At 49.4% G+C, this 22,919-nt stretch overlaps 1 protein-coding gene across 1 annotated transcript in view; it reads left to right on the top strand.

The window, feature by feature from the left end:
- The first annotated feature begins 9,594 nt into the window (after positions 1-9,594).
- The window catches only part of MED26 (mediator complex subunit 26), a 40,220-nt gene continuing 26,895 nt past the window's right edge, over positions 9,595-22,919 (top strand). The window contains exon 1 of the mRNA XM_043911093.1: positions 9,595-9,967. Within this exon, the coding sequence (XP_043767028.1) occupies positions 9,896-9,967 (72 nt within the window). The 5' untranslated portion in view covers positions 9,595-9,895. The remainder of the gene's footprint in view (positions 9,968-22,919) is intronic.

Consider the following 22,919-nt stretch of genomic DNA (forward strand, 5'->3'; position numbering starts at 1 on the left):
TCAGACATGACCGAAGTGACTTTGTACACATGGGCCACAAGAGTGACTGTGCTGGAAAGGTTGTAGAAGTTATTTTAGGGGGAGTAAAGCATGCTGCATGTAGTTGGAGTTTATTATGTGAGTCAGAAAAAAGGCGGTAAGGAAGGTTGCAGTGGAAAGCATGGTGGAGAGCTGGGTGAGCCCTGGGCTCCGGGAGTGACAGACCACGACTCGGGGCCGCGTCTTCGCTCCTCTGTGCCCCCACGTCCCTGTCTGTGATATGGAGACAGCCATGGAGAGAGATTTGACACGTGTCTGTGACCTGCCTGATGTGGGGCAGGCGTTCAGTGAAATGACGTGGTCATTTCATTAGGGCCAGTACATTTTAAGTAATCATTTTAATATCTGTCTGTGTATTAATTTGGTTTTTGTTACTGCACACGGTCTTTTCTCTAGCTGAGGGGAGTGGGCTTCTCACTGTGGGAACTTCTCTTACTGGCTCTAGACACTTGACCTTCAGTGGCTGTGACACAAAGCCTTGCCCCGTGGCGTGTAGAATCTTCCCAGACCAGGGATCAAACCATTGACCCCAGAACTAGCAGGCAGGTTCTTAACCAGCAGGGAAGTCCAGTACATTTATTAAAAGACATTCCCCATAGGGTTTTGTGAGGCTTGATTGAAATGAGGTCTTTGTCTCCTCTCACTGCCATAACAAAACGTCACAGACTGAGTGGCGTCAACAACAGACATTTCTTTTCTCATAGCTTTTGGAGACTGCAGGCCCAAGACCAAGATGTCAGTAGTGTTATTCCCAGTGAGGCCTCTTTCCTCAGCTTGCAGATTGCCATGTTCTTGCTGTGTCCTCACATGGCCTTTCCTCTATGTGTGCTTCTTATAAGGGCACCAGCCATATTAGATCAGGGGCCCACCCTTATGACCTCTTTTAATGTTACTTCCCTCTTTAAAGGGTTTGTCTCCACATACAGTTCAATTCAGGTTTACAGCTTTAACATGAATATGGACAGGGGCACAATTCAGTCTATAATAGATGGTCAAGGGTCTGGGCTGTAGGAGATACTCAACAGCTATTAGTTCATCTACTTGGCCAATAGTATGCTTTGAGGCATTAAAAAAATTTTTTTTAAAAAGAAATTTTTGATTGGGTTTGTTTTTCTGGTGTGTTGACCAACAACCCAATCAAAAAATGGGTAGAAGATTTACTTAACAGACTTTTCTCCAAAGGAGATATCCAGATGGCTAATAAATACATGGGAAAAAAATGCTCAATATTGCTTATTGTTAGAGAAATGCAAATCAAAACTACAGTGTGGTTATCACCTCGCACTTACTGAGCACAGGCCTCAGTAGTTGTGGTGCACAGACAGGCTCAGCTGCTCTGCGGTGTGTGGGATCCTCCTGGATCAGGGATTAAACCCATGCCTCCTGCATTGGCAGACAGACTCTACCCCTGAACCACCAGGGAAGCCCTAAAACAGCACATTTATTATCTCACAGTTTTGGGGGTTCAGTTCAGTTCAGTTCAGTCGCTCAGTCATGTCCGACTCTTTGCAACCCCATGAACTGCAGCACACCAGGCCTCCTTGTCCATCACCAACTCCCAGAGTTTACTCAAACCCATGTCCATCGAGTTGGTGATGCCATCCAGCCATCTCATCCTCTGTCGTCCCCTTCTCCTCCTGCCTTCAATCTTTCCCAGCATCAGGGTCTTTTCCAATGAGTCAGCTCTTCACATCAGGTGGCCAGAGTATTGGAGTTTGAGCTTCAACATCAGTCCTTCCAATGAATATTCAGGACTGATTTCCTTTAGGATGGACTGGTTGGATCTCCTTACAGTCCAAGGGACTCTCAAGAGTCTTCTCCAACACCACGGTTCAAAAGCATCAATTCTTCGGCACTCAGCTTTCTTTATAGTCCAACTCTGACATCCATACATGACTACTGGAAAAACCATAGCCCTAACTAGACGGACCTTTGTTGGCAAAGTAATGTCTCTCTGCTCTTTAATATGCTGTCTAGGTTGGTCATAACTTTTCTTACAAGGAGCAAGCGTCATCTTTTAATTTCATGGCTGCAGTCACCATCTGCAGTGATTTTGGAGCCCAAAAAAATAAAGTCTGCTACTGTTTCCCCATCTATTTGCCATGAAGTGATGGGACCTGATGCCGTGATCTTAGTTTTCTGAATGTTGTTAGAAGTCCAAAATGAGTCTCGCTGGGCTAAAATCAAGGTGTTGGCAGAGCTGGTTCCTTCTGGAGGCTGTAGGGGAGAATTTGTTTCCCTTCCTTTTCCAGCTTCTAGAGGCTCTCTGCATCCTTGTTTATGGCCCCTTCCTCTGTCATCCCAGCCAGCAGGGGCCGGTCTGATCTTTCTCATGATGCCTTCTCTCTCATTCTGACTCCTCCTCCCCTCTTCCCCATTTAAGACTGCTGTGGCTACTCCAGGAACATCTTTCCATCTTAAGGTCAGCAGAGTCGCAACCTTCCTTTCAGGCATGTGTACAAAGTCGCTTCAGTCATGTCCATTTCTTTGCAACCCAATGGACTGTAGCCCACCAGGCTCCTCTGTCCATGAGAGTCTCCAGGCAAGAATACTGGAGTGGGTTGCCATTCCCTCCTCCTCCTCCATTCCCTCCTCATCTTCCCAACTCCAGGGATTGAACCTGCATCTCTCATGTCTCCTGCATCTGCAGGCGGATTCTTTACCACTAGCGCCACATGGGAAGCCCCCTTCCTTCCATCTGCAATCTTAATTCTCCCTGGACATCAAACACTATTTACAGGTTCCAGGGATTAGGACAGGCCTATCTTGGGGGCTGGCTTCCCAGGTGGCTCAGTGGTAAAGAATCTGCCTCCCAATGCAAGAGACGCAGGTTCAATCCCTGGGTCGGGAAGATCCTCTGGAGGAGGAAACAGCAACTCCAATATTCTTGCCTGGGAAATTCCATGGACAGAGGCGCTACCGTCCATGGGTTTTGTAAAAGATTCAGACAGGACACATCACATTGAATCTACGGGGACCTGAGGCATGGGGTGTTACCCTGTCCGACAGTAAAAATTTTTGGTTTTGCAGACAACACCATCTCTTAACTATGCAACTTGCATTTTGCCACACACAACACCACACAAACACATGGGCCTGGGTGAGTGGTTTCTTTTTTTCCCTTTTTTTGTCTTAAACTCATGGAAAATTTCAAATGCACACAGAAGTAGACCAGTGCAGAGATTCTGTGTACCCATCAGGGGATGATTTTTAAGTCTTTCTCATATTTTGCTGTACTTGACCAATTGTCTGTACTGCAAATATCTATTACTCGTGTTATCAGGAAAGAAAAGAAAAACCACAAAGAAGTAAACATCCGAGCATCCAGGAAACATGAGGAAAACCAACACTGTGTTTTGAGGTTAAAAAGGAAAAAGATGCAAATAGAGCTTATTAGAACCTCCATCCTTTTCTGCAGTCATCACCCGTGAGCCTGAGTGGTAGGCAGAGATCGGGACGTTCTCAGGGCAAGCAAGATCTCAAATCATATATGCTTGGGTAGGTCAGACCCTTCCAATGGAACCTGCTTGCGCTTGTCTGCTGACCTTTCCCCCTGAAAGTTGCATTGAGATAAGAGATTCTTGTCTGGGCCATCTGATGCAATAATCCAGTTCTGCTTTAAGGCAAGTAGACTATAGTTGCCTGGATGGTGGGTGGGGGTGGGGGATGGGTGATCCCAGGTTTGACCACTTTGCATCAAAATTGTACTTTCACTTGGGAGTCTGTGTGCCTCAGCGACCCTGAAAAGCGCCTGGAAGGTTCAGGAAAGGCCCGAAGAAATTTGGATAAATGACCTGGTCCTGTGCGTGTGTTTCCGTGTGTATATTTCTGAGAAGTTCCATTGGGGATCTTTCCTCCTGGCTTCTGTCACCTTCCATTTGCCCGCCCCACCCCCTGAGGTGAGTCTCCTCATTTGATTTTCCACATCAACCCCTTGACCTTCATCTGCTCTTTAGGGAAATGAAATGGCTTGTACCTGATTAGGTTCCTGTGTTTCCCCATGAGTCTGGGAACCCTGAGCTCTGGACCACAGTCATCATGTTGCTCCTCTCAACTTAAAAAATAGTCACAACCTCAAAGTTGACAGTTATGTTTTATTCAGTGGGAAGTTTTAGGGCTTTAAGCCCTAAAGACAGCATCTCAAGTAACCCTGAGAGAGCAGCTCCAGGGAAGCAAGGGGAGGAGCCAGGTTATGAAGTTGCACAACAAAGGGCAGATAGCCTGAACATAAAGAGATTATTGTTAAGTAAAGGAAACCAGCTATCTCAAGTGAAGGAATTTAGTGCTTTTCTATGTAGGGGAAGGTGCAAGAGTCTGGGCTCACTGAAACCATGCCTTCTATAAGTATCTCAGGGAAGCCTGGCATGCTGCAGTCCATGGGTTTGCAAAGAGTCAGACATGACTGAGTGACTGAACTGAATATGTATCTCAGCTATCTGGGGCCAGTGTCCTATGTTTTTTTACATTCCAGGTTCCCCAGTGCTGCCTCGTGGCTGCAGGGTCACAGGTATTGTTTTCTTTCCTGGTTGCCCTTGGGGTTCAGAAAGTCACTGACGACTGTGACCCCCTTGTTTACTGATATGGCAGGACGACTCCATTTCTCACTCCCAGTCCAGCCACATGACTCTGACCAGGTCTTCTGAGGAGCCAAGTCACCCAACTGGAGAACTAGGTGACCAGCATGACAGACAGGAGTGGAGAAAACCCACTTAGTGATGGTGAGAACTAAGGCTGGCCAGGAACGTGGGAAATGCACGTGTGTGGCGTGTGTCAGCGTGTGATGTGTGGTGTGTGGCAGGAGGACCTCAGGAGGCCAAGGGCTTAGGCGGATGAACTACTTAGGCGAGATGAGACCACAGCATTTTTAGAGCAGGCGGAACAGTAAGATTCAAACCCTATGTTAACAGCTGCCTGGAGTAGAAAAGGCCAATCATGGATGGAAGCTACAAATCCTTTATCCTGCAGTTCCTTCACTGAACTTCTTATTTTACTTTTGTAGACACTAAAATAAAACAATTCACTGGAGAATTAGTGGAGTGACTGATTTTGTTTCTTTGCTCCTGAGAGTAATTGAGAGAATAGGAAACTATAGTAAACAAAAGAATAGCCTCTAATTCAATCTAACAGATGATTAGGTCACCACAATCAAAAGATTAGGTTATTTGAGCATTTCAGTAGATTACACACTATTTTAACAAGATTAAAAAAAATTATACAATTTTTAAAGGTTCCTTTCCTTTTACAAAATTATTAGCTATATTCCCTGTGTTGTACAATACCTCCTTGTAGCCTGTCTTATACCCGGTAGTTTGTACTGCCCGCTCCCCTACCCCTAGACTGCCCTCCTTCCACTCCTTTTTATGATTGAATAATATTCCAGCATATAGCCATCTACTTCATTTATCCAGTCATCAGTGGATGGGCATTTGGTGTTTGCATGTTGCACCTATTAAGGATAGAACTGTTATAAACATTTACCTCTACAAGTCCGTGCCAATGTTATGTTTTCATTTTTCCTGTGGTGGTCGAAGGAGTAGAATCGCTGAGTTGTATAGTAACTCAGGCCTTCTTAAAGCTTTACTCTGGATGAGACAGTGTGGCTTCCACTGCGTCCCCTAGACCGAAGTGAGTTGCAGACCTCCACACAGAGTCAAGGAGAGAAGAGCCTAACAAGGGTCTGACTGTCCAAAGGGCTTCATCAGGGTCCTCATGTCAAGCCCTCAGAGTGGAACCTGACACATAGGAAGTACTCAATAAATATTAATTACTCCCTGTTGTCATTCTCTTGATTACTAAGAATAATACAAAACTGGGGCCATAGGGAAAAAATAAACTGTTAGGACTTAGGTTGACACCCATCAGTCAGCCTGACAGTAGATCTGTCCTCAGGATTTTGGAGATTATGATTATAGACTAGCAGTATTTGAGTCAGCAAGTGAGAACTAGAGGCTACTAGAGGTCACAATGACCACCAGCGTGGACAAGGTCATCAGGAGGCATCCCATATTCGTTCCAGAAAATGTGGAACTTCAGGCAAAATTGTCAGCATAAAAAGCACCTGTGAGAGATAAGTGCTTTGGTTTCTTTCCTTCCAGTATTTTTTCTATGAATTATGTGTGTAAGCATGTATTGCATATCTTAATAAAACTAGATTGTAAGATATATAGTTTATATGTTGCATTTTATCATTTAACATTAAATTAGAAGCATTTTTCCATATTATTCAGTATTGGTTTATGATGGCTACATGATCTAGCTAGCTCTATGTCCTTTTACTTAGTAATTTGGAAAGCTCATAATGACACACAGCTTGGTGAATTTCTACATGTAGCACACATCCATAAGACAAGACCACCACCCAAATGGAATTACAGGATCCTCTGATCTCTTCCAGTCCATAACCGTCCCATTTTCATGAAATGACTCCCAGTTTATCTATATACCACCTTATTACTGGACACATAGGTGGCTTCCAATCTTTTGCCCTTATTAATGATGCTGCAGTGATCTTCCTTGTACTGACACATTTATCTGTATCTGACTGCTTCCTCTGGATACATTTCTAAAAGTTGCAAAATCCTGAGTCAGAGGGTATGAATATATGGAAACGCTCTCAGTTGACATGCTGCGTCCATGTCAATCATGGTACTTCAGAATTCCCCTCCCTCTGCTTCTACACTTTGCCTGGACAGTGCAATTATGGTATTGTATTAATCAGCCCCTAACCCGTTTTTAGGACTTGGCTTCAAAACTAGCTCTACAGGGGACTTCCCTGGTGGTCCATTGGTTAAGAATCTGCCTTGCAATGCAGGGCATGCAGGTTTGATTCCTGGTCAGGGAACTAAGATCCCACATGCTGCAGAGCACCTAAGCTCTCACCCCCACGCCACAAGAGAAACCTGCTCACAGTAACAAAAGATCCTGAGTGCTACAACTAAGACCAGTCTCAGCCAAATAAATGTTTAAAATGGGTAACTACATATTCTCCATACATCTGTGTGTGCCCATGTTCATCCTCATGTGTATTTATATTTAATGCAATACTTCATTTATTAAATATTTGATCCTCCACTGTGTGACAGATCTGTATAAATATGTCTGGAAGTGTGTATACAACGACCATGTATCTGGATGAGACATTCATTCACTTACTTCACATGTATTTAATAAGCACTCTTTTATCTACTGGGCTTTTCTGATAGCTCAGTTGGTAAAGAATCTGCCTGCAATGCAGGAGACCCCGGTTTGATTCCTGGGTTGGGAAGATCTGCTGGAGAAAAGGATAGGCCACCCACTCCAGTATTCTTGGGCTTCCTTTGTGGCTCAGCTGGTAAAGAATCTGCCTGCAATGTGGGAGACCTGGGTTCGATCCCTGGGTTGGGAAGGGAAAGGCTACCCACTCCAGTATTCTGACCTGGAGAATTCCATAGACTGTACAGTCCATGGGGTCGTAAAGAGTTGGACTCGACTGAGAGACTTTCACTTCACTTCTATGTACTTTCACTTCACTTCTATGTACTGGGCTTGCCAGATGGCGCTAGTGGTAAAAGAACCCGCCTGCCAATGCAGGAGACTTATATAAGAGACACAAGTTCAATCCCTGGGTTGGGAAGATCCTCTGGAGGAGGACTGGCATGGCAAGCCACTCCAGTATTCTTGCCTGGAAACTCCCTTGGACAGAGGAGCCTGGTGGGCTACCGTCCATAGGGTAGCAAAGAGTTGGACGCAACTGAAGTGACTTAGCACATCCACATGCACTTTTATCGACTGGGGACACAGAATCAGTACCCTTAACAGAGCTCACAGTCATCTTAATGTTTCTTCTTAGTTTACTAAGAGCAGGTCAATAGAGTGCTTTCCAGATTTTTTCTTAAACAATCTGAATCATGCTGGGGCGGGTGGGGTGTAAAGCAGCTTATTTCTAAGGGACCCTTGATTTAAAAAACAAGTCTGAGGTTAAAAATAGAGGCAGAACCGGAATATACTCGGGGGAGGGCTTGTTTCTTTTGCTTATCTGTAGTGAGATAAAAAGTATCTCCAAATGGGCTGGTTTCCAACCTGGACACGTGTACACAAAGCACCTCATTCTAGGAGGGAGAGTGAATAAATTAAAGAGAGGTAATTTGCCCGTATTTATTTTCTCCAAGTGTGATGTAAAACTTTTCACACGTGCAGGAGCAGGCAACCACAACCACGTGGGGAAGCAGCCGTTTTTTGCAAATAAAAATGCTTCCCAGAAGTATGACAAATGCAAGACTAACAGGTGTAGCACAGAGACGAGGCGCGCATGTGGTTCTCATCAGCTGCCTCGCTCCTGTTTTAAATGTAGGGCTTCCTGTAACAAGGAGAAAAGTTATTTCTCTCGAGGCTGCGGCTAATGATCTACTGAGCCTGCCTGTTTTACCCCTTCGCATTATCGTATATTTAACAAGCGCTTCCACGGAGAGAGCCGGCAATGAAAGAAGGCAGTGAGGGGGCGAGGGGCGGGGAGAGGCCCTTAGACTCGACATTTAACAGCTCTGGGTTTGACCCATATCTCTGGGTGATCTTGGGCCTCAGTTTCCTCCTTTGTAAGGGTGTTTGTTTTCCAGCACCACCATGCAAAGCAGGGTGGAAGGGTCTTTTAAAACAGTGATTCTCAACAGGGGTCGATTCTACCATCCAGGGGACCTCTGGCAGTGACTTGGGGACCTTTTTGGTCCCCTGCAGGAAAAGGGTGTTACTGGCATCTCGTGGGTAGAGACCAGGGATGCTGCCGAACGTCTTGCAACGCAACGGACAGGCCCTACAACAGATCCAGCCCCAAATGTTACTGGTGCCCAGGTTGAGAAACGCCGGGGTGGACACAGGTTTGCAACGTTGGTGTCAACTCATGCAGCTGGCCTCCGGGCTTTCCTAGCTGCGGTTGCAGCTCCTCCGTGAGACACTTTGCCGTCTTATGTTTTGGGGATCGTAGCCCGAGGCGCTGCAGACCCCGGACTCGCACCCACCCCCTCTGGAGGGGCGAGGGCGGCGCTGTCCCACAGCGCTTCTCAGTTGACACTTCAGCGCACAGAATTACAACGCGGACGTCTGCCTCCTGGCCTCCCCGAACGCAGAGGAGCTGGGAAGGACCCCGGGGTTCAGGAAACTTGGCAGCTTCTCCCGCCCGCGACTCCCGTCATCTTCGTCAGAATGGGGAAAGCTTTTCTGCCCTAGGAGTGGGGCCCTTCATCTGCCCTCTCCGCCCCGCTGCCCTGAGGGCGTCCGCCCAGAGCGCCAGGGTTCAAGGACTCTGCGCTCATCTAGCGTTTCCGTCGGAAACCTCCGGCCGCCACCCCCTCAACCTCCCGGCTTGGGTGGGGGCGGGGCCTCCAGGCGGCGGCCGTTGCCCCGCCCAACCGCCTCCCAACGGCTCCCTTGGCCAAGCGGCGGGGCGGAACAGAGGTGGGGCGACTGCGCCTGCGCGCGCATGCGTGGAGCCTAGGGGCGTGGTCTGCAAGTGGCCCCGCCCAGACTCGGCGTCTCTGCCCGCCCTATCTCCCAACCTCCTCAGCGTGGCGCCGACGCTGCGTGCGGCGCGGGTTACCCAGAGTGCTTCGCGCGGGGGTAGCTCACTGGAGTTTGGTTCTCGAGGCGGCGGCAGCAGCGGCGACGGCTCCGGCGGCTCCTCCTCCTCCTCTGGTGGTGGCGGCGCCCCGGGCCTGAGCCCCGGCCCCGGCTCACCTCTCCGTCACCCCGCGCGCCCCCTCTTTCCCCGGCGCCGCGGGGAACATGAGGCTCCGCTCCCGGAGGCCGGCGAGTGAGTGACCCCGGTCCCCCGCCTCAGCCTGCCCGCCCGCTGGCCCGGCCGCTCCCCCCCCGCCTCGCCCAGGCAATGACAGCGGCTCCGCCGTCTCCGCAGCAGATCAGGGACCGGCTGCTGCAGGCCATCGACCCCCAGAGCAACGTAAGTGCTCCTCACACAGGTCGAGGTGGAGGCCGCGTGGGCCCAGGACCCTCCCCCTCCCTAGTGCTCCTCGTCCACCGGGCTCCGAAGGATCCCCCGGACACCCAGCTGCCCCTGAGGGCCGCTGCCATCCCGGTCTCTCTTCCCCCGGGCCCGGGCCGGGGGCTGGTCGGGCAGCCCGGCAGCGCTCGGTACGTGAGGCCGAGGCTTTCGTGCGGCCTGGGCGAAGGGAGCAGATGGGAGCTGAGACTAGAGTTTTTCCCCCTCATCCTCTCTAATTCTACGACCCTTGCTGTTCCTGACGGAGCTCGCCCGCCTCGCCCTTACCGTAGGACCCGCGACCCCCGGGAAGCCCTCCCGGCTGGGGGGAGGGGAGGGGGAAAGGCTGTGATCAACTGGTGTCCGGGGTAGGACTCGGGGAACCCGTGCCGCCGGTGTCTCGGCCTTCTGGGTGATGAGGGAAGTCTTCTTTACCTTTCCTCCCGTCTGGAAGCACCTTCCTGGCTTCGGAGGGAGCCCCCCCGGCCTCCTTTACACCTAGCCGTGTGCCCAAGGCGCGTGGAGAGTCCCTTTCGGTTCTGAGAGTGGACTTGCCTTCGTTGGGTCTCTCTTGGGGTCGCTGCCGACGGAAGATGATCTTGTGGAGAGTGGGATTCTTCCTGTTATCTTTCTGGGCCTAAGTACTCTTTGCGTCTCAGACCAAGGCAGAGTCCCGCTTTTCGGTAGTGAATTAGAGGTGATTGTGTGCTCTCCCATTCCACCCAGAGCCCTCCTTCGTCTGCCCCCTACGTGGGGCCCTAGCCTGCTGGTTTGTGACCTAGACAGTCAGGGTTAACCCCAGGGTGTCGCTTTCTCAGGTGCTGCTCCACCGAGGCTGCTGTTTGTGGAGGGATCTCCCCTGCCCCCCACCGTGTGTGTTGGGAAAGACTCATCGTATTCTCATATTTTCTCTGAGTGGTTGTCCGTGATAGGGGTCATTTTCCCTTGTGGCCAGAGCAGGTTCAGCAATGGCAAGATGCTGTAGCATCCAGGTATGAAGTGAGCCCCTGCATTTCCTGGGAGACCAGGAAGTGGCCATTGAAACCACTTTTTAATGTGCTGGGGATGGAAGAAATAAACCATCTTCGGCTTGGCCAGGTAACTTAGGTTTCTGTCACTGTGGGGACTTTTGCTTTTCCTTTATGTGAGTTTTATTGACTACTTTTAGCAGTAGGTTTTAGCCAGCACTCTGGGAATAATTCATGGTTGGATTGTACAAATTTAATAGAAAGAGAGGAGTTGTGATCTTTGTAAGACTGATTTCTGTATCATAAGTAATTCTGTCATTCCTGGTCTTCAGGCCCCATGAAGATAGGCTTGGTGGTATTTGTCTTTAACAAATGTTGTATACATTTTTGTTATGACTTTGGGGGTGGAGTAGGCACAAGCTATATAAAACCTTGCAGAATTTTTGCAGTAACTGGTGCTGCAGCAATTCCCAAGACTGAAAAATTAGAGGATAAAACAAGTGAAATGAAAAATGTAGCCTTGGTGACTTTCACCTCAGAGTGTAATTTCTTGAGTTCCATGTGCTTGTTTGCCTTCCAGAGATTCTGAATGGTTGCTGAGATATTAGCACTGATCCTAATACCACCTAGGAGAGCTTTGGGACCTGGAGGCGCTTTAACAGGCAGTCACCATGTTGTAGATTAAGTGGGGTGGTGACCTCAGGGGTTCTAGTGTTTTGTAAGACTCTAAAGCGTTCCTAGGAGAACAGGAGGAAGAGGGACCAAGCCCATGGTTGTGTTACGTATTATGGAGTGCACATTTCACGTGGCTTATCTGGGATGACTTAGAGTCTTACTGATGTAGTGAACGAAATCGGGGTATTGTCTCTGAGTATGAGTGATGAGAAAGTGCCTCCTTTAAATGCTGCTGTTGTCAGTGATGTTCTTGAGTATTGTTACAAGCCATTTGACAGGAGTGTGGCTTGGAGCAAACTCCACAGAGAAAAACTCAGAGCCGTGGAGGAATAGGTTGCTGGCAGAGATGCTGTGACCATATTTCTGCAGTTTCTCTTGATTGAACTGGGCTCAGGTGAGAGCTAGGTGGCTTCATCAAGGCATTGCCAGCACACAGCTGCTCTTCTCTGCCTTACCCGAGCAGGAACTCCACTTCTGCATAGTTAGTTGACACATATTTAAGATGCTCCTGGAAAATAAAAATGGGGACAGCGTTGAAGAGCCAACACTAAAATTAAACCTCTTCTGAGAGAAGCTACAGAGAATTGTGTCATTAATGCTTACCTTCATGGGCATGCAATTTTGATAACAGACTTAACTTTTGCTTGAAAAGTCAACTCAGGCAGCTGACCTAATATCCACAAGTATCTAAAAAGTTAGGGAAGTAACAAAGTAACATTTTCTGATCATCTCCCTGACAAAGGGGGTTCTTAGGAGGAAAGTTCTTTGCTCTAAATTCTAGCCTGTGGAGTACTTGAATATCTATAGCATCAGGCTTTGATTTAATAATTTTTGCCATCTCAGTAATAAATTCTGTACACTCCTTTTCAGAAAGCAACTAAAAGTTTTTTGTAACAGTGGAAGCCTTACTCTTACCGTTGTATGGCAGCCCAAGGTGTTGAAAACCTTTCCGAAGTGCACTGTGTGCCTTTGTTAATCTTGTTTTGTTATGGATAAAGTTGATGAGGACTGTCTTCTTCCAGCCCAGAAATCAAGAGTCAGTCCACTCAAAGCATCAGCAAGTGATTGGGTTCCTCATCAGCAAGTGATTAGATTTCCATTTGTATTGGACACTCCTTATTTTGCCAGAGTTCAGGCTTTGTCTTCCAGACCAGAGGACAACCTTCAGGAGGAGTTTGTTTCTCTGTCTGCTCTGTCTAGAGCAGAAGTGATAGGCATACTTTCTAAGTGCTGGTTAAACTACTGAACCCTAGACTCCTTCTTGGGTTCTCCAGCAGGAAATCTCAGGACTACATTTCTTCCTCAGTATTCTGCAGACTTCAGGTGCCAAGGGGAGGTGACCAAGGGGCCTCTGCAGAGAGACACATGGAAAAGATCGTTTTCCCACGTAGGAATTGGAAGGTGAGGATACCAGTGAGCTTCTTGGGCTGTGGGTTCCTCATCTACAACCTGGGTCTGGGGACTGGTATATTTGCCCCATAAACTAGATCCAGGTTCAGATTCTGGACCTGGGCATCAGAGGCTAACATGAATTGTTGTTCTAGAAGTTTTGTCTTTTATTGCAGGATCTATTGTGTGAATTTTCTGAATAACAAATACTAACACACTTCTGCACAGAGATGTATGCTTTACCTGACTTTGTGCAGCACTTCAGCAGTCTCCTGCTTTCTTCTAACAGCCTGTAAAGGGACGTGGGGTGCATAGCCAGTCTCCCCTTTCTGTGCGTGCAGAAGCCGGCACCATGACAGTAGGTGCTGTTTAGTGTCTTCCATGGCCTGGAGAGGACAAAATGCCTTTGTTTCCTACTCACTTAATGTGAGGTGACTGCCCTAAAGTTAGGGACTTACCCAGAGTTATTAAGTGATAATGCTTCCAACTTTAAATGTACTGTAGTGATCTCAAATGTGGAGAGATGACTTCAGAAGAGGCCATGAGGGCAGTGTTCTTGAGCTGGTAAGAAAAGATGTGGGCGTGTCTTCTCTCCCACACAGGTTTATAAGAGATTACAACTTGGGTTCGATTTACCTGTGATAGATCCAACAGGTTGATGACATTAGACAACCTGTCCCGGAAACATCTGAAGGTTTCTGTCAGGGGAACAGAATCCTGGGCCAGTCCACACTGTGATGTGGTAACTGCCAACTGATGTGGAACTTGTCATGAGTCTGGTGTTCCAGCTTTCTTTTTTGCTTCAAGATTACAGCACTTCTGGTGTTTTTATAAAACACCATTGATCCTGCAGAAAAGAGGAATCTTGTAAGTTCTGAAATGGAAGGCTGTTAGTTCCAATTCTCATTAATATATTAGAACATATAAAATCTAAACATGTGGACTCTTCCTGATCACACCGGTGGCCCAAATTCAGTAGCCTTCCTGTCTTTGCTCTTTCTATTGTGGCCAGGATGTGTGAGGCCAGCAGTGTGGCATTTTATGACTTTGGGCAGTGGACAGGTGACAGTGTTGGTTGTCAAGCAGGTGTAAGTCCTTGTTGTGACTCGCCCTCTTCCTCAGAAGAAGGTGGACTTTACTTTCCGTCTTCACGGAGGTCCTCAGAGGTGGCTCTCATCAGGGGATGTTGTCCTGGCTGCAGGTCACAGAGGCCTGGAAAACAGTTCAGGTCCGCTTAGGGGAGAGGCATTTGTCCTGATACAGGTATAAACAGGCACTGTGGTCACTTGGACTCACAACATCGCTTTGAGTGGTGGGCCATGCCCTCCAAGGGGCCAAGCTTGGCATTCTGTGAAGGAGGAGCTCTCTGCTCACTTTGCCTCAATTTGTCCATGTGTCTGTCTGCTCAGATGGAGTTCTGGTTTATCCAGCACTGATTTTAACCCATCGTAACCTCTCAGTGACTGCATCCAGTGGTCTCCTGCCACCCCTCCACTGTAAACAGCTTTCTGGAAGCTGGGGGCTCTGTCTCAGCAGAAGTCGTGCTTTTTCTATTTATTCCTGGTGGTGGCTGTCCTGAGTCTGCCTGGTGCCTGTGGGGCCCACTTAGCTGGTTGTCAGGTTGGGTGCCTGAGTTTGTGGCTCAGTGGCTGGCTGCGTAGGCAGTAGCATTTTCAGTCCGGCCTTGTGAGTGCCCACACTTAGAGCCCCCTTCTTCCACTGCTCCTTTTCATTCTCCGGACTGAGCAGGTATTGACACAGGGATTCCATGAATTGGAGAGCATTTCCTGCATAAGGAGGGCCTACCAGTATTCCGCATGCTGGATTTAAACATATACTCTGAATGCCAGTTCTTGGAAGGCAGTACACCTACATTTCAATCACCAACTTGACACACGCTGTTTATGGAGATACATGATAAAACTGGAAAAGGTGGCTCAACTGTTGAGTAAATATTTCTAGTGAGTGTTTACGGTGCTGGCCGTGGAGGATGCAGACCTGGGGATACCCAGCCACTACCCTGCCGGGACCTGGAGCATACGTAGTGTGCACATGGATGGTCAGGGGTTGGGCAGCCTCACAGGGCTACAGCTCTTAGATCCAAATGGAACAATTCTTCATGCGTCTTATTCAGAGATGGTTCAGAATTCTTAAGAACATAAAATGACTTTGTAGAGTCGTTTTTTCCTCCATCATTTGTGTTTTCAGAAGGAAAAGGAAGTCATTTCTTGGTTTGTCTCTGACCTGAGGGGAATGGAGAGTTTGGAGGAATTACTGGCAAGTCATCGAACAGTTTACCCTCTCAGCAATGGGATAGGAAGAGGGCTGGTGAAGGGCCTGGAGGCTGGTTTACAGTACAGGTTTAGGTTGGCTCTGTGTGGCTTCTGGAGGCAAACTTAGGACTCAGAAGGCAGGAGTTCCTGGGAGGTAGGTGCTCCCTACCTCGGGGGAGCTCTTGATGATCATCAGAGCTGGCTCAAGAGTCCAGGGCCAGCATGCCAGGAGGGTGTCGGACAGGATTGGGCCCTTGCTCAAGACTCAGACTCTTGACCTGTGAGTTCCTGGAGGTTCTGTGATTATGTATGGAGCCTGTTAAAACGAAGGGTCATGTCAGATGATGTGCCCCAGCCAGGTGGGTGGGGTTAAAAGCCTTCAAATGCTTCTGGGACTGCAACAAAGTTTCTTGGATTCGTCCATTGGCAACTATAAAATGAAGAGCTCCCATTTACTAGCACTTACTGTGTGCCAGGGATGTGTAGTGTGCTTTGCATCCTGGGTAGTTCTCTGAACCACTCTTACACATGGATGCTCTGTCTTCATTTTAGGGAAGAGCAGAGGTTAAGTGATCTTTCCAGTGTCACAGAGGTGGATGTGGGAAAGCTCTGTGCCCAAACCCAGTGCTGGTTGGCTCAGAAGCCAGTGGGCCTAACAGCCTGTTACATAAGCAGTGCCCAGAATGAAAGTTGAAGTCCAGTGCATCTTCTGAGGTTTACCTTAAATGTGAAGTGTTTTTAAACGTTAAGCTTTGCCTTTCCATTTTCTTCCCAGTTCCTGCAACCTTTCCCCTCTAAAAATCTTCTTGCCTACTGGCTCCTAACCTTTTGGGGTATCAAGTTCCATTTTTATGATCAGAAACATTCAGGAACTTCTGCATGATGGCAGGTGTACTGTTTTGTTTTGAAAAAATTCAAGGACAGAAGCTACTCCTAATCCAGTAATGTTTTGAAGTAAAGGTATAGCTTGTCATCAAAACAGCATCTACGGAAGCTTGCAAGCCGACTTTACCTGTTTGTGTGTGGCACCTTGTATCGGACCCTTTGCGCTGCCTCTGCCGGGGCCTCCTGTCATCCCTACTGCTCTCCCTTTTCTAGAAACCTTTCCTGCTTTAATCCAAGAAGGTCTCCTTCAGGCACCTAACAGAACTTAAAAATCCTACATTCCTGCTGAGACTAGATCCGTTCCCGTAGGATGGCAAGTTCCTTGGTAACAGAGCAAGAGTTATTCCCTAAGTATCCAGGAAGAACTTCTTCGGCGAGTGGGTGCTCAGATGCTTGGTGATGTTCCTGTGAAAGGGCTGGTCTTCAGAACCAGCGGTCAGCACTTACTGAGCAGGTACAGGATGCCAGCACTTTGCACATTTAATCTATACAGCAATACAGCAACCTGGTGAGGCAGGTACCAGTGTAGAAACTGGGGCTCGGTGGACACGCTGCTAGAAGGGATGGCGCTGGGGTTGGAACCTGCCCACCCAGTCCTCACCCACCTGCTGCTGCCTCCCACGTCACTCGGGAGAGGGCAGTGGATACAGGACAGGCACTCCGCTCTCCTGCCTAGATTTGGATCCTCAGGCTGGATTCTTCTGTACAGCATTTTTATGCTTGTTCAGGAGGAAAGTTGTACCTGAATACTCTGCTTTCTCTTGAATCGGCTGAGAAAAAGGTGTTTTTCACTTTTCGTTTCTTGGCTGGCATTTTTCACCCCTGACAGAGAAGGTGGCTCTTGATCTTAGATCCCTGTCTATCTGTGATCCCTGGAGACACTGATCAAATGCCACTCTTTGGCATTTGTTTGATCATTGACAAACCAAACCCTTTCGGACACCCCCCCCCCAAATTTCATTCTTCAGGGCCAGAAAGTGGGTGATGCTTTTTCCAGACCACACCTCATGGTAGGTTAGCCTGGTGGCTGCTATGGAGACTCTAGTCACTTGTCCACTGTGTGCAAAGTGATTTTGTAGGTGGCTGGCCCTAGTTCTGTGGTGGAGTCGGGAGAGTTACTGATGGAGAATTCGGCTGCATGTGACCATGGCTCACACCGAGAGGCCATTGGTGGCCTGGCTGTCCTCTTCCAGGTGCTGATGGCCCTGCTCTCCTGCTTGTACCTTCAGCTGCCCCCCCTACCCACACCCCGGTCACACTTGGCTCTGCAGAGCACCTGGCTTGCTAAGCTGGCCTTGGCTCTCCTGGCACACACCTGCGGGCTATGTTCCCCTTGTCCCTATGATGCCTTACTTGGATATTCCCCCTCCCCTATTCCAGCTTAGCTCTCTGGACCCCTCTGCCATCAGGTCCCTGGTCCAGCTTGGGGTGAGTAGTGGGCTGGTGGCCACAGGGTGATCCCCAACATAGCTACCTTCTTGAAAGCCATTTCCAGTGAACACGTCCCAGCTTTTTTTTTTTTTTTACCCCCTTGGTGTGCCTTGGCATCTGTGCCAGGCAGATAGTTGGCAAGCCAGCTTTTTAGTGCTGCGGGGGTGGGGGGGGGGGGGGGAGTGACACTGATGTGGAGGTATGCAAAATAGGAACAATGGTTTTATACCCTTTCTGCTAATTATTTCACATTGTTTCCTTCAAGCATTCAGTTAGATAGTTGCAGGCAAAGCACCTTTACTACTTCTGCATTGGCTTGTGTTGCACAGAGGCCTAGAAGTGGATCTCTTCTCAGGTGACACCCTGGCTTTACTTCATCTCTCTGTTTTGCTTTTTGTTGCCTTTGCACAGTGGGTATCGTCTCCCCAGCCCCTGTAACTTTGGGAATCACTGTTACCGACCATCATCCAGGGCAGAAGAGGAAGGTACTTCTTCCCCAGAAAGCTGAGCAGATGTTTCCTGGTGCTTTGATTGAATTTGTCTGGACTTTGATTGAATTAGCAGACTGTGTTGATTGGTTCACCCCTAAATCAGGACATGGTGTTATTCCACCCAGACTGACCCAGCGTAGAGGAGGTGCCCCCAAGAGACATTAGGGCACTGTTCATGGGAGAATAGGCTTGGTGTTACCTGGTAGTGACCCCTGGGTGATGCCTTTGAGGTGCTGAGATAGTCACCTCTTTAAACATTAAAATTTTGATATGATCACGCCTTCAAGTAGTTGGGTGTTGTGCTGGGCCTGGGATTGGGTCTAGGTGACAGAATGGACATAACTGAAATATTAGTTCTGGAGTAAGCAACGGGTGGTTTGCATGGCATCAGATGGCAGCATAGGGCTCTGAGTACCCCTCGTTCTGGCTGAACTGCAGACTCTGATTTGCCTGTAGTCACACTTGGGTTCCTTGTATTAGCGCAGGTGCTTGGTTGCAGCTTTTGACCCCATCCTGGGCTAAGGAGCCCTTTGGGAGTCCAGGAGAGCCTCAGCATGGCCCTGCTTATGCTCTGTTCCTGCACGCGCCGTCACCTCCCCTGGTGCTGCAGTAACTGCCTGGGTGAGGCTGGGGAGGAGGAGGCAGTGCCTGTGACCAAGCAGGAGCCGAGCCCTCCAGCCTCATGTTCTCTCAGGCTCAGAGCATGGATGGTTCCTGGGAGGTCTGGTCAGAGCTGATTGTTGTGCCCATTTTCTCTTAACTGTCCCCTTCCCCTGCTTAACAGAAGCTGGTACCTACTTGATTTTCAGAGTTTGGTTTCTTTCCCTTAGGTTAGCTGAGATCAGGTCAGGTGATCTTTCATGGCCCTTCATTTTCCCTTTCCTATGTGTCTGGGGAGCTCTGACAAGCACCCAAAGTTGGTGATGTCTACTCCCCCTTGGCTGGATGCTGGCAGCTGGGCAGTGGCAGATGTGGGCCACATGTTACGATTGAGGCGTGTCTGGGGGCAGAGAGGTTTGTGAATGGACATTTCACTTTCGCTTCTATTTTAAAGGAGCTTCTTATTCTTAAGCATTTAAAGTTCTCCCTTTGAAGGCTGGTCAGCAAGCCAAAGCTGCTGCTGCATGCAGGAGCCTCACTTCTCACCATCACCCTCCTGAGTGAGGTGAGCTCATCCTACATTTGTTTGTAACCTTTCTCCTTGCACCACCAAGTCAAAATACTATTAGGGATTAAAATTGGAGTGGGAGAACTGAGAGGGAAACTGTTCTGTTTTTTTGTCCTCGACACCACGTGCATATGTGTGTTATGTGGATAGACTTGTTCCACGTGGTGAGAAATGTAGCAGCTCTGGGATTTGAACTCTTGAAGAGCGGTCAAGGATGGATTCACTTTCAGATTGAAAACTCCTGAAGAATCACTCTGACTTGGCTTGGGGGTGGGAGAAAATGGTAGTCTCCAGAGGAAGTAGGGGAGGAGCTTGCAGAAGAAGCAGGGTCTGCTGTGTAGACAGAAGCAGCAGGTGTCCCTTGACTGCTGTAGCCCTCCCATGTGGCAGGGAAGAAACAGTGAGGCAGCGGTCTGGGCCGGGAGCTAGGGACTGTCTTTGGGTTACTGGTGAACCTGCTTGTCGGCCCCACTCAGAGTTAGGGGAGTAAGTGTCTGCCTTTCGCCCTGCGGATGATGCTCCTTTGTCAGGAGGATAATCGGCATGGTTTTCTGTCCTGTTGGTGGTGGGCTCCTCCAAGTCAGGAAATAGGAAGTGGCATCATCTGCTTTGTGAGATGAGCTGGCCTTGGGCATGAGGATGCATTACTGATGCTTGTCACTTGAGGCCGTCTCCCTGGGTCATTATGCTGTCCTTAGTGACACCGCAGGCTCAGTGCTGAATGCAGCTGCTTGGGAATGAAGGAAGCCTGAGGCCTGACGCTGAGTGGTTGCTGTGGTTGGCCCCCTGGACCATACTGCACTGGCCTTTCTGCTCTCTCCAGACCTCCTGCTCACTGTACCTCCTTGCCTTTGAATATTTGACTTTTCTTTGAGGACCCCTGTCTGGCCTTTAGGACTTTCCCCAGGTGTCTCACCATGGTTTCCAGTGAGCCCTGGGAGCTTGCAGGCCAGCCAGCTACTGACCTCGGCATGCTGTGCTGTTTGTTGGCGGTGCCACAATCCACTGCTCTGCTGGCTGCCTCCCTCAGTCGCCCCATTCCTGTGAATGGGATCTCTAGGGAGATGTAGGCTCTTCCCAGCCAGTCTCCTGCATCCAGATCTTGTCTCTGTGCCAGCCCCAGAGTTGAGTGTTCAAAAACAGACTGGGATGTTTCACTCTCTCTGTTGGGGCCATGTGGCTGACTGGGTAGTGTGGGAGCTCTGTAGGTGACATAGTGAAGAAGGTAGTCTTTCTCCAGGTGGAAAACTTGGGCTTTAGAGTTGGGCAGAACTGAGTTGGGATCGTGACTCTGCTGTTCACCATGTAGTTTTGGATCAAGTTAGGTTTGCAGCCTTAGTTTTCCTTGGAGGATGTCCAAGTGGGACATCCTCTACTGACAGTGGGATGTGGTCCCTGGCCTGAAGCATCCTGGGTCTTGATGGGTGGGTGGTAGCTGACAGTTCACAGACTTGTTGGTGGGCAGCTCACCCAGGTTCCATCCCTTGGTGGGTGTCCTTAGGATGCTTAGTGATTGAGGTCTAGCCAGTCATGGGGCTACATTTTTCCCGGCCAGTGATTGGTCCAGGGGGGAACCTATGACCGTTTGAAAGTTTTAATGCTTTGCTGGGGTACTTGGGGGAGACTTAAATGAGAAGGATGTCAACAGGTTGCTGCTAGGGTCTGCTGCATGAGGACAGCCTGCCCAGGAGTAAGACTGGCCCAGAGGGATGGGGAGGAATAAGTTGCTGGGGCTCAGTTGGCCCTAGGTGAGTTGGTGGCGTCTTTTCTTGGTGAAGTCCGTTTGTTTGACCTGATCTTTCTGTCACTTGCAGCCAAGAGAGTCAGCTGAGCACAGTGTGTCCTAGTCTCTGGCATCCTCTCTCCTGCCCTGCTCCAACCTCTCTCAACTGCTCATCCGCTCCTGACCTGCTGTTGCACCCCCACCTGGATAGTCTGCCCTCCATTCTCTTTCCTTCCTACCTGCTTCTGTGGGCTCAAGGTGCAACTTTCTTCCCACAAGGCCCTTGCCAGCTGTCCAAGGAGCACTGTCTTCTGTTCCTGGCATCCTGGTCTGATCTTGCCCACCTTTAACCTGTCTGGTGTGCATGTGTCCCTTTCTGCTTTGGTCCCTTTCTTTCTGTTGCATAGAGTTCATTCTGTTAGGGCCGAAGACCAGTTTACTGTGGGTCCATCTCTGATTTCAGGCCGTGGATGAGCACGTGCATTGCCTAATCTGGCAGCACCAAGCTGGGTTCAGGGTGGCGAGAGTTCAGGTTTGGTGGGGACTGGGCAGAGCAGCTGCTTGGCTCACAAGCATTGGGGTTGGGACGGCTGGTTCCCCGAAGGACGGCCCTATCCTGTGATGACTGGCCCTCTCCAGACCTCAGCCCTTTGGGGTCCTCCTGTGGTGCGTCGGTTCCCTTCGAGCCATAGTGGCATGGTCAGCACGCAGGCATTGAGCGTGTCTTGTGTGTGTCACTCAGTTTTAGGGAGGCTGGAAACAGGACAGGCGGGGAGGTGGGCAGCTTTGCAGCACTTGCCTAGCCTGCTCTGTGGTGTGATGATCCCTCAGTCCCAGGCTCCCGCCATGCCAGGAGTGCACATACCTCCTCCCTCCTTCGGACTCCCCCTGGAAGGGGGTTCTGAACGCTGAGCCCCTGCTGTGCTGGGAGAGCAGTGGCTCCAGGTCCTCCTCAGTTGCTTCTTCCTGAGTGGCCTCAGGTGAATCGCCCAAAGCCTCTGGGCCTCAGTCTCTCTACCTGTGATATGTGGCTGTTGGTGCCATCACCTGGTGGTGTTGTCCTGAGGGGTTGAGCGTGTTAGGTGCCTGGTGCAATGTCTGACTTGGGCTTAGTCACCTAGAGGAGGGCGGGAGCTGCTGCTGTTTCTCTTAAAGATGAGGAAAAGAGTGAGGGAGCCTGTCCTTACCTGAGGCCTTGCAGCTGGAAGGAGCAGAGAGCGGATTTTTAATACTGTTAGTGGGTAATAGACCTGCAGGTGGAGTTCAGCCTGGTGGGAATCTCATTCAGTCTAGTAAGCAACCCTGCTTATTAATAAATCCAAGTGTTCAGTGTCTTTTGATGTCATCTTTGTAAGGGTTATATCTTTGTAAGGACTTTATCTTTGGACTGTAACAGAAGCAGGACAGTAGCAACTCATTGTACACTCACTCTGTGATAGGTAGTATCCCATTTAACAGATGAGACTCAGGCTTAGCCAGGGTAAGTAGCTGGCCACCGCACAACTGACCTCAGCCTTTCTTTCCCGGAGGCCACTGTGCCCACTGCAAGGAGGGGAGGCGACAGCGAGAATCCTTGCGGAGCTCTTTCCTTCCTGGCAGAGCACTGGTGCTGATGGAGATGGTCTCTGCCCACCAGTCCTGTGTGGCAACCCCAGCCACGTGTGGCTCGGGAGCACCTGCCTGACATGGGTGGTACCACCAAGGAACTCGCTTTAAAATTTGTTTAATTTTAATGCCTACCTCAATTGGTGTGCTTCTGGGCCTCATCCCTTGTGTTTTGGGTAAGAACTGAGGCCTTTGTTGTGTTTGTCCACATGGGGCATGGGGTAGCATGGGGGTGCAGAGCACAGCCCCCTTCCCCTCCTAGCAACCCTCAAGTCCTGACTCCTCCCCTGTCACACCCCCTGGTT

This window comes from Cervus elaphus, chromosome 9 (assembly GCF_910594005.1).
Source record: "Cervus elaphus chromosome 9, mCerEla1.1, whole genome shotgun sequence".
Classification (NCBI taxonomy): Eukaryota; Metazoa; Chordata; class Mammalia; order Artiodactyla; family Cervidae; genus Cervus; species Cervus elaphus.